This window comes from Oncorhynchus tshawytscha, unplaced genomic scaffold (genome assembly GCF_018296145.1).
Source record: "Oncorhynchus tshawytscha isolate Ot180627B unplaced genomic scaffold, Otsh_v2.0 Un_scaffold_1349_pilon_pilon, whole genome shotgun sequence".
Taxonomy (NCBI): domain Eukaryota; kingdom Metazoa; phylum Chordata; class Actinopteri; order Salmoniformes; family Salmonidae; genus Oncorhynchus; species Oncorhynchus tshawytscha.
In genome coordinates, this window is record NW_024609805.1 from 516,384 (window position 1) to 528,553 (window position 12,170).

Below are 12,170 nucleotides of genomic sequence, written 5' to 3' on the forward strand. Positions count from 1 at the left end.
GCATTAACTCTGAATTGTTAAGGTTAGGGTTTAGTTTAGGCATTAACTCTGAATTGTTAAGGTTAGGGGGTTTAGTTTGGGCATTAACTCTGAATTGTTAAGGTTAGGGTTTAGTTTGGGCATTAACTCTGAATTGTTAAGGTTAGGGTTTAGTTTGGGCATTAACTCTGAATTGTTAAGGTTAGGGTTTAGTTTAGGCATTAACTCTGAATTGTTAAGGTTAGGGTTTAGTTTAGGCATTAACTCTGAATTGTTAAGGTTAGGGTTTAGTTTAGGCATTAACTCTGAATTGTTAAGGTTAGGGTTTAGTTTAGGCATTAACTCTGAATTGTTAAGGTTAGGGTTTAGTTTAGGCATTAACTCTGAATTGTTAAGGTTAGGGTTTAGTTTAGGCATTAACTCTGAATTGTTAAGGTTAGGGTTTAGTTTAGGCATTAACTCTGAATTGTTAAGGTTAGGGTTTAGTTTAGGCATTAACTCTGAATTGTTAAGGTTAGGGTTTAGTTTAGGCATTAACTCTGAATTGTTAAGGTTAGGGTTTAGTTTAGGCATTAACTCTGAATTGTTAAGGTTAGGGTTTAGTTTGGGCATTAACTCTGAATTGTTAAGGTTAGGGTTTAGTTTGGGCATTAACTCTGAATTGTTAAGGTTAGGGTTTAGTTTGGGCATTAACTCTGAATTGTTAAGGTTAGGGTTTAGTTTGGGCAACACCTTGGCAAAACCCAAACCTACTTAAAGGTAACGGCGCTCACTGTTGCCCCTAGAGGCCAGTTTCCACGTCATCTCCCGACATCCTCAGACATGGATGGACGTTGAATACTGACTTGTAATCACCGGTGTCCTGGCTGTGAATATAGGCCTATATAGTAGGGCCGTTCTCCCACTCCTCCCTCCACTATCTCCAAATATCTCTCCTCTGGGAAATGAGGTTTTGTTAGCTTGTTAGCTTGTTAGCTTGTGCTGGAAATGTACAATGGACCATTAACAACCAAATATAACACGGTTCATATGAAAATTACCTCAAGTAAATGCACCATAAAAGAAAATATGTGTTTAGAAAGAAAGAAAGAGATTTATTCATAGTATGAACAGCATAATCATGTTGGAGGGAATTATATTTGGAGTAAAAGTAGAATAACTAACTCGTTTTAAAACGGTTCCTAAAGTGCAAAGTGAACGTTTCAAGTTCAATAATACAACCATGGTAATTTTAATATAAAATCTAATTCAGATCTAGCGTACTGAGTTTTGGTGATGAATAACCTAGAATCAATCTCGCATTCCTTTTCCGCTTTGAATGACGCCACTGCGTATCCGACATTCTCAGTGATTAGCAATGAAGCGGTTGAGGAAAAGGATATCGGTGTAATGTACTGCGGCGGCACAGAGTTTAATCGTTTCATTTCCGTCTCGGGTTTCCCCAGGAGAAAGTGGCCTACAACTGTCACTATATAAACAGTGACAGGGGAAGGGCAACCATGGCACATTGAGGACAGACTCCTGCAGCCACCTGGTCTTTTCGTTTAAAAAACACCGTTGGAGGATGACACGGGTCAGTCTGCAGGATTAAAGCATTATGCTATTTTGAAATATATAATTAAATTAGTGTTTTAAATTATATTTAATTACATTGTCTATGAATGGAATATGTTTAGGGACAGGTTATTATAGGCTAATGGTTTCGATGTGTGTGTCAATCAATCAATTAGTTGTTTAATTTTTTTGAGGTTGATCATCTGAATTTTAAACTTCTGATTAGCACATTGATTATTATTATTATTTATGATCTACTTGTTGTCGCATGAAAAACGTTTGCTTTCTTCGCCGTTTTCCAGATGTTAGTTCTTTGCATCTGCGGTTGCCTGAGTTTTGTATGGCTGTCGTCAGCAAAGAGATGTTTCAATCAGAGGGGTGTGGATCGGCGGGCTTCAAGGTTCATCATGAGCATCCACTGCTTTAGGACGGCTGTGTCTGACAGCATCCACCTGCAACGGCACTGGGACAGACAGAGCTGCCCCAGCTTCAAACTCCACACTGGGTCTCTGTCATCGGTGCAATTCAACAACCGCTCTCTCTCCCCCTGGCGGTACAGGTAAGGTATCGCCCTTCAGCTTTCTGACAGCACAATATGTAACAGCGTAATTTCAACAGCCCGGTCCTGACACTTTGTTTGGTAAGCTGAAGGATGGGACTGGGGAAATAGAACTCTCAAATGAATAGTCAGCTTTGGATGGCAGGACTGACGTCACATGACTTTGGATGGCAGGACTGACGTCACATGATTGACATGATGTTTTAAACGTTTTGAAGACAAACACAAAGAATGGAGTAAAAGCCTATGAAAAGGTCAAATAGTTACTAATCATTTAATGATGGTATTAATGTGCATGTATTTTCATTTTGTTGATGCCATCCATCAAATTCAATGCATATATCTAATCAGTGGACTTTTCCAATAATATCAGGCTACACTGTGACATCACGTTGGGCTTGATATCATTTCACGACGTTGCTCTCTTACAGAATCGATGAGAGAGAGGACAGGATTCCTGCTAAAATCCTGGTGGCTGAGTGTCTGTATGAGGGCTGCATCGTCAACAAGCACGAGGACAAGACATATAACTCTGTCCCCGTGCTGGCCACTATCACCGTGCTCCAGAAGACTGTGTGCCCTGGCAACCCTCGACACTACCTGGTGACAGTAGACTCGGTTACCATCCCTGTGGCATGCACATGTGTTGTACCCAGAAAGATGATTTAATCTCTTGGATTAGGTTCTGTGTTATGGACGTGTCCAAAATGGCACCCTATTCCCTGTGTAGTGCACTACGATACATCCCTGTCCAAAATGGCACCCTATTCCCTATGTAGTGCACTATGATACGCACATGTCCAAAATGGCACCCTATTCCCTATGTAGTGCACTACGTTTGACCAGAGCCCTATGGGCCTTGGTATCGCTGCACTAATTTTTTTTTTTACATGTTAAACAGTCAGCCTATAACAAAGAGTCCAAACTGTGCTTATACACACAGACACAACCTTGGATTAGATTCATTCTTATAGAGATGATTATAGAATAAATAACCATTTAAGTAGTGAGATTTCTCACCAAAAATAAAAAAGAAGTTGTGTTTGTTTTAAAACTCACCTTAGGCCTTCCTGTTGAGATATTTTTGTCTTTTTTTAAATATAAAAAAAGTTTTTTTTTAACCTTTATTTAACTAGGCAAGTCAGTTAAGAACAAATTCTTATTTTCAATGACGGCCTAGGAACAGTGGGTTTAACTGCCTGTTCAGGGGCAGAGTGACAGATTTGTACCTTGTCAGCTCGGGGGTTTGAACTTGCAACCTTCCGGTTACTAGTCCAACACTCTAACCACTAGGCTACGCTGCCGCCCCTACACTCTAACCACTAGGCTACGCTGCCGCCCCGCCACTCTAACCACTAGGCTACCCTGCCGCCCCTACGCTCTAACCACTAGGCTACCCTGCCACCCCTCCACTCTAACCACTAGGCTACGCTGCCGCCCCTACACTCTAACCACTAGGCTACCCTGCCACCCCTCCACTCTAACCACTAGGCTACCTGCCGCCCCTCCGCTCTAACCACTAGGCTACCCTGCCACCCCTCCACTCTAACCACTAGGCTACGCTGCCACCCCTACACTCTAACCACTAGGCTACCCTGCCCCCTCCACTCTAACCACTAGGCTACCTGCCGCCCCTCCACTCTAACCACTAGGCTACCCTGCCACCCTCCACTCTAACCACTAGGCTACCCTGCCGCCCTCCACTCTAACCACTAGGCTACCCTGCCACCCCTCCACTCTAACCACTAGGCCACCCTGCCACCCCTCCACTCTAACCACTAGGCTACCCTGCCACCCCTCCACTCTAACCACTAGGCTACCCTGCCACCCCTCCACTCTAACCACTAGGCTACCTGCCGCCCCTCCACTCTAACCACTAGGCTACCTGCCGCCCCTACACTCTAACCACTTACGCTGCCGCCCCTCCACTCTAACCACTAGGCTACCCTGCCACCCCTCCACTCTAACCACTAGGCTACCCTGCCGCCCCTCCACTCTAACCACTAGGCTACCTGCCGCCCTACACTCTAACCACTAGGCTACCTGCCATACACTCTAACCAAGGCTGCCCCTACATCTAACCACTAGGCTACCCTGCCGCCCCTCCACTCTAACCACTAGGCTACCCTGCCGCCCCTCCACTCTAACCACTAGGCTACCCTGCCACCCCTCCACTCTAACCACTAGGCTACGCTCCCGCCCCTACACTCTAACCACTAGGCTACCCTGCCAACCCTCCACTCTAACCACTAGGCTACCTGCCGCCCTCCACTCTAACCACTAGGCTACCTGCCGCCCCTCCACTCTAACCACTAGGCTACCCTGAATCCCTCCACTCTAACCACTAGGCTACCCTGCCACCCCTCCACTCTAACCACTAGGCTACGCTGCCACCCCTCCACTCTAACCACTAGGCTACCCTGCCACCCCTCCACTCTAACCACTAGGCTACCCTGCCACCCCTCCACTCTAACCACTAGGCTACCCTGCCACCCCTCCACTCTAACCACTAGGCTACGCTGCCACCCCTCCACTCTAACCACTAGGCTACCCTGCCACCCCTCCACTCTAACCACTAGGCTACGCTGCCACCCCTCCACTCTAACCACTAGGCTACCCTGCCACCCCTCCACTCTAACCACTAGGCTACCCTGCCACCCCTCCACTCTAACCACTAGGCTACCCTGCACCCCTCCACTCTAACCACTAGGCTACCCTGCCACCCCTCCACTCTAACCACACAGGCTACGCTGCCACCCCTCCACTCTAACCACTAGGCTACCCTGCCACCCCTCCACTCTAACCACTAGGCTACGCTGCCACCCCTCCACTCTAACCACTAGGCTACCCTGCCACCCCTCCACTCTAACCACTAGGCTACGCTGCCACCCCTCCACTCTAACCACTAGTCTACGCTGCCGCCCCTCCACTCTAACCACTAGGCTACGCTCCCGCCCCTCCACTCTAACCACTAGTCTACCTGCCGCCCTCCACTCTAACCACTAGGCTACGCTGTCTAACCACTAGGCTACCTGCCACCCCTCCACTCTAACCACTAGGCTACCTGCCACCCCTCCACTCTAACCACTAGACTACCCTGCTAACCACTAGGCTACCTGCCACCCCTCCACTCTAACCACTAGGCTACCTGCCACCTCCACTCTAACCACTAGGCTACCCTGCCACCCCTCCACTCTAACCACTAGGCTACCCTGCCACCCCTCCACTCTAACCACTAGGCTACCTGCCACCCCTACACTCTAACCACTAGGCTACGCTGCCGCCCCGCCACTCTAACCACTAGGCTACCCTGCCACCCCTCCACTCTAACCACTAGGCTACCTGCCGCCTCTACACTCTAACCACTAGGCCACCCTGCCGCCTCTACACTCTAACCACTAGGCCACCCTGCCGACTATGAATGTGAATGTGAATTGGACAGATCATTCAAGCAATATTGCCATATTTACTTGTTTGGTTGGAATATGGCTGTAAAATGTCTTATGCCGGGGGGGTTTTCTGGAACCTGGACTTTGGTAAATTGATGAGGTAGAAAGTGTCTGTTCCTGCTGTATGACGACAGGTAGTAGAACTGCTGGGGTATCCCACTGGTGTGTATAACTAATATGTTGTCTTTGTGTATTAGTCAATGACCTATTTATCAATGGTCTTAGGGACGTAGGAAATTCAACTCCTCGGTTATGCTGTTGTGTCCACTAGGTATCTCAGTAAGACGATAACGTGACATGATGTTCGCTTTCACTTGTTGATATAATCCCCTTCTGGGAACTTCAGTGGTTCAATCTGCAGTGTTGTCCGTGTTATAATATCAATCTGCAGTCCTCTCCCAGTGTTGTCCATCTTATAAAATCAATCTGCAGTCCTCTCCCAGTGTTGTCCGTCTTATAAAATCAATCTGCAGTCCTCTCCCAGTGTTGTCTGTCTTATAAAATCAATCTGCAGTCCTCTCCTAGTGTTGTCCGTGTTATAAAATCAATCTGCAGTCCTCTCCCAGTGTTGTATGTCTTATAAAATCAATCTGCAGTCCTCTAAAATCAATCTGCAGTCCCAGTGTTGTCCGTGTTATAAAATCAATTAGTCCTCTCCCAGTGTTGTCCGTCTTATAAAATCAATCTGCAGTCCTCTCCCAGTCTTATAAAATCAATCTGCAGTCCTCTCCCAGTGTTGTCCGTCTTATAAAATCAATCTGCAGTCCTCTCCCAGTGTTGTCTGTCTTATAAAATCAATCTGCAGTCCTCTCCTAGTGTTGTCCGTGTTATAAAATCAATCTGCAGTCCTCTCCCAGTGTTGTATGTCTTATAAAATCAATCTGCAGTCCTCTCCCAGTGTTGTCCGTCTTATAAAAATCCTATCATGGTAAACGGTACCCTGTGAGCCCTCAAACGATTCTGCTAACCATTGTTTGTACTCGAGTTTGTATGTATAAAAATAAAAAATAAATCTATAGACAGCTTTTATGCAATGGGTGTGTCTAATCCTGAATGCTGATTGGTTAAAACCGCATTCCAGCCGGTGTCTATTCCACAAGTTGCCCCCGGATAAATCTATGACGTTAAAAGGCCTATTTACTCTGTTCCATCTGACTCCGCAATACAACATTTCGTCAGCCCAGCCAGGCAATTTATGAACTTGATCTCCACTATGAAAAGCATCTAGACATTGTCTCACGTTTAGTTTTCAAACAGCGGAGATTTGTATAAACCTTTCTGTTTGTCACTCTGATATTTGCAACATTGCTTCAATATTCAAATTCTCACCAGCTGTCCCATAGTAATGAACAGTCGGGACAAGACAGACAGGCAGCGTTTCTCAGCCAGTCTAAATCATGAATCAGCTGGTGTCATTTTTAAGGATATAAGAAATGTCAATTGGAAAAAAAGTCAAAACGAAACAAAGTGCAGCTAATTTGCATTCTTTCCAGCTTCAGTTTGAAGTGATTGTGTTGTTGGCTTGCTCCTCTGAACAACAGTGCCCTGACCAGTGAGCAAATTTTCAATGCGAGGCGAAAATTGCGCTTATTAGCTCATTGTAATGGACGTATCAAAATAAATGTCACTAGAAAACAGCTTAAACAAATGCTGCTGCTGTTGTTATTCGGTGTGCTCTGTTTGACGTGACTCTAAGTCAGACGTAGTTGGCTAGCTAGAAAGCAAGGGACAAGAACATGGCCAGACAGTATGGCAATGGAACATTTAGAACAAACGACCGGGGCGCGTCCATAGATACAGAACAAAAAGAATGAACAACTGGGTCGCGTCTCTGGAAACCGAACCGATAGAACGAACGACCAGCCGGCTTTGGTAGCAGCCCTAGATTTGTGTCGTGACTATAGCTTGTGGAAGGATGAAATAGAATGAATAAATTCATCAGAATAATGTTTTTAATGAAAATATGTCAATCATTATTTTAATATGTTCGTCATCCATTGCATAAAAGTGATAATGTCCTTGAAGCCGGTGTTTGGAGGACATATTGTACCCTTGACTTTGTCTTTGGCCTAACCACACCCATGTCAATATATCCTTGGGCATTATCATTTAAATCATCTCTGAACCCAGAACTAAACCAGCGCTGGTCCCCCAGCTAGCTTCTCAAGAAACTAGTTCATATGCCTTATACACATAAACCGTATGATCATGTAAACCTTCCACTGAACATACATAAAATATAAGCATGGATAGATCATTGTAATAATAATAGAACTACTCAAGTTGTAAATGACTCATTATGTACAGTTAGACCATGAAATAAAACATTAAAATTAAAATAAAGTAGAAAAATAACACACACACACAATTGTACCTCTGTACATTTCTTGTGGTCAAGTTTCAGTACACTAACTTGTTCTCCAATGTAGATATTTTTTTTTTTTTTTGGGGGGGCAGTAACTCCCAGCACCACAAAGGATATAAGACTGGAAGTGTGTCTAATCCAAATTCAGTAACATCATCATGATTATTAAAGGATTTAATCAAAGTGGAAATGCATTACAAATTCACCAGATTTACATCGTTGCCAAGAACAAACTAAGGAAGTGATTGGTACATCAGTCAGTCTGTTACTGTATGAGATCAGCAGGGAGGACCTGGTTTGTGTAGGTCTGTCCATGCGTTGACCTGGTGAGTGATACTGTGTGTGGTGGTGGCTATCAGCCGTGAGTAGGTGCAGCGGTCATAAGCCACAGGGAAAACCTGGAAGAGGTTTCCACTGGGGGGGTCAGTAGGCCGGATGCCCAGGTGTCTCATACACAGTCCCAGATACACATCCTCTATGTAGACGGCTTTAACATGCCTGGACGCCTCCACCAGCTTCCTGGGGAGGTCTAAGGTGAAGACATAGCCCAGGCCCAGAGCATAAGGTGGATATACCGGTTCAGGAAACACCTCCTTTGGAAGGTACCATTTGGAGTTACGGTCTCTTAGAACAGCGCCCCGTCGGGCCACTAGTCCAGTCTGGTAGTTCTGCGTTGGAGCGTGAAGCAGCATGTTGACCAAGGTGTTCACGTTGAGGAACATGTCTGAGTCGATCTTCATGGCGTAGGAGGCGTTGGGGCAGCGAGAGCTCAGCCACTCCATCATCACCATGGTCTTGATGGTCAGGTTTTTGTAGCTGTCTATGAAGTCGCTCTGCAGCAGATCCTGGTGCTCTTTGCTCTCCTGCAGCACCTTCTCCTGGAGCTGCTCTTTCTCCTCTCCACTGGGAAGTCCCAGCAGGAAGAACAGACAGACCTCTCTGCCCAGTACCTGCCTCTCACTGCCCCAAGTCCTGCGGACGGCCTCACGGGCCTCCCTGTTATAGGGCGCCACTGGCACCATCAGAACCAGGAAGGGGTTCTGCTCTCGGCATTTCTCTGGCTCATCCAGGATGAAGATGTATTCTGATGGGTATTCTACATGGTACGGTCCTGGGGACACATACGGAGGAGGAGTGGCCAGAACTGCCTTGACCTCTGTGATCAGATTAGTGATGATGGTCAGTGCAGAGGTGATGGAACTAGTTTCATGATGTGTTGTGTTGAGTTTGATGGCCTGTTGAGTAGAGTGGATAAGTGAAGTCTGACGATCTGTTGAATTGGCAGACGCAGTTTTATGAGCGTCTATGGTAAAACCAGTGGTGTTGAGAGGAACTGCTTCGCTACTGGTGTTGACTGAACGACCATGGTATTCTGCCCACCATCTTGGGACACACTCTGCTGACTGGTGGTTGGTGAAGAACAAGATGGCCGCCACTGTGACGAGCAGGATGAGGAAACGGCAACGAAAACCGGACCAGCAGCAGCGTCTCCCACCTTCCGCCATCTCCTGACTGGGAGGAGAGAAACACAAATGGTTAAGTCATCCTTGTACATCCTTGAGATGTATGAAAAAAACTCACCATCATTATGTTTCTGTGGCATTGCAGACTTCAAAAAATGATGTATATTAATTAACATAAATATTAACAGTTATCTAATAGATTAGGACGTTCTGATTTGATTTCTAGCCATAGACTCAACAATGGTGCCATTTTAACTTCTGGAATGATACTTAGTTTGATGTTAAAACAAAATGCCAGAACAGACTTCTGATTTGCATGTGATCACACAGATTGGTCTTCTCTCATTGATCTAGATAGGAGAGTGGCACTCAAAGCCATGCTTGAGTTTTGAGTCAAGCAGATGAGGTGCAGCTCTTTGGGAGTGTTCACCCACCCGTCTCGACCAATGAGAGAAGACACAGATACTCTAAGATTTTTTTAGATAACTTTTTTATTTAACCAGGTAGTCTAGTTGAGAACAAGTTCTCATTTACAACTGCGACTTGGCCAAGATAAAGCAAAGCGGCACAAACAACAGAGTTCCATATAGAGTAAACAAACATACAGTCAATAATACAATAGAGAAAGTCTATATACAGTTTGTGCAAATGAGGTAAGATTAGGGAGGTAAGGCAATAAATAGGCCATAGTGGAGAAGTAATTACCATTGAGCAATTAAACACTGGAGTGATAGATGTGCAGAAGATGAATGTTCAAGTAGAGATACTGGAGTGCAAAGGAGCAAAATAAATAAATACAAAAATACAGTATGGGGATGAGATAGTTGGATGGGCTATTTACAGATGGGCTATGTACAGGTGCAATGATCTGTGAGCCGCTCTGACAGCTGATGCTTAACGTTAGTGAGGGAGATATGGGTCTCCAGCTTCAGTGATTTTTGCAATTCGTTCCAGTCATTGGCAGCAGAGAACTGGAAGGAAAGGCAGCCAAAGGAGGAATTGGCTTTGGGGATAACCAGTGAAATATACCTGCTGGAGCACGTGCTACAGGTGGGTGTTGCTAGGGTGACCAGTGAGCTGAGATAAGGCTGTGCTTTACCTAGCAAAGACTTGTAGATGACGTGGAGCCAGTGGGTTTGGCGACAAATATGAAACGAGAGCATACAGGTCACAGTGGTGGGTAGTATATGGGGCTTTAGTGACAAAACGGATGGCACTGTGAAAGACTATCAAATTTTCTGAGTAGAGAGTGTTGGAGGTTATTTTGTAAATGACATCGCCGAAGTCAAGGATCAGTAGGATAGTCCGTTTTACGAGTGTGTTTGGCAGCATGAGTGACGGATTCTTTGTTGCGAAATAGGAAGCCAATTCTAGAATGGAGATGCTTAATGTGAGTCTGGAAGGAGAGTTTACGGTCTAACCAGACACCCAGGTATTTATAGTGGTTGACATATTCTAAGGTGGCAGAGTATACATTGCACTGAACAGGAGCGCCGCCTCCTCAGGCACTGAACAGGAGCGCCGCCTCCTCAGGCACTGAACAGTGAACAGGAGCACCACCTCAGACAAGCTATAGTTCTGCCAGAGGTTCCTCTTCACAAGGCTAGTCATCAACATAGATTGAACACCTCACTCAGAACTCCATAATTGTATTACTTTGAATACATCAAATTATAGTAAAAAAAAACAGATGGTATGAAACATGAAAATACACGTACCTTCTTTCTCCTTTCAGGCCATCTTCCACTGAACAGTGGAAGGAGCACCATGTTGGAGATCTATCAGCTGGGGACAGGTTTAGTTCTGCCAGAGGTTCCACCATGTTGGAGATCTTCACTGGGGAAGGCTAGTCATCAACATAGGATTGAATTCCACCATGTTGGAGATCTATCTAGCTGGGGATGGCTGTCAGGTTTAATTGTATTACTTTGAATACATGTTCAAATTATGGGGAGTCAGGTTTAGGTCAAAAAAACAGATGGTATGAAACATCAGGTTTAAACCATGTTGGAGATCTATCTAGCTGGGGATGGCTGTCAGGTTTAGGTCATTCCACCATGTTGGAGATCTATCTAGCTGGGGATGGCTGTCAGGTTTAGGTCATTCCACCATGTTGGAGATCTATCTAGCTGGGGATGGCTGTCAGGTTTAGGTCATTCCACCTTGGTCAACTCTTCTGTCATACAATAAATACATGTGTCATATGTGGCAAAGGGGGGGGAGATAATATGATTTGGATACGATGTGTCAATTTCATGCTGTTCACCTGCCCCTTTATGTGTGTGTGAACCATAGAGATAGATAGAGCACTCTAGTGACCCAAAACCTCAATTTTAGCATGGGCAGCGCCATTGAGGACTTTCACCATTTTGAAGTTGTCACCTAGGTGTAATTTCCAATGGGTTAATTAAGGAAGAATCATATAATTCCATCACAGGTCAGCAGGAGGAACCAGCAAACATTCCATCACTGCATCTGGCAGTAAATCACCAAGCTTGGCTTTATACCTGTTCAAACAACAACCTCCAGGGGGCAGTAATGCACCCTTTCAGTTTGTTAACCAACTCATAGAAGTAACAGAAGAGGATAATTGATTACTTCAGTATGGAGATGGCTTCAAGGACGCAGCCCATGTTCTCACAGACTCCAGAATGGGACAGATACAAGGTCGCATCCTCTAACTGTCTCTATGGTGTGAGCCCAACTCACGTTCAGTTGTTTCTGAGTGGACACACCTGTGTTATATCCCTTTGTAACGAGGGATGTACCTGTCACAGGTGTGACCAATTTGCATATTTAAC

General features: G+C 45.3%; 2 protein-coding genes across 2 annotated transcripts; one reads left to right on the forward strand and one right to left on the reverse strand.

Annotated features, from left to right (window-relative positions):
• The first annotated feature begins 648 nt into the window (after window positions 1–648).
• Window positions 649–3,184, forward strand: LOC112245663 (interleukin-17C). The gene is made up of 3 exons (XM_024413799.2): window positions 649–1,552; window positions 1,836–2,092; window positions 2,524–3,184. The coding sequence occupies exons 1-3, from the start codon at window positions 1,544–1,546 to the stop codon at window positions 2,759–2,761; spliced, it is 504 nt and encodes a 167-aa protein (XP_024269567.2). The 5' UTR covers window positions 649–1,543; the 3' UTR covers window positions 2,762–3,184.
• A 4,820-nt stretch (window positions 3,185–8,004) lies between these two features.
• On the reverse strand, window positions 8,005–11,191 carry LOC112245657 (beta-1,3-galactosyltransferase 1-like). The gene is made up of 2 exons (XM_042318446.1): window positions 11,088–11,191; window positions 8,005–9,418 (listed from the first exon to the last, which is right to left on the reverse strand). The coding sequence occupies exons 1-2, from the start codon at window positions 11,189–11,191 to the stop codon at window positions 8,185–8,187; spliced, it is 1,338 nt and encodes a 445-aa protein (XP_042174380.1). The 3' UTR covers window positions 8,005–8,184.
• Window positions 11,192–12,170: the final 979 nt, after the last annotated feature.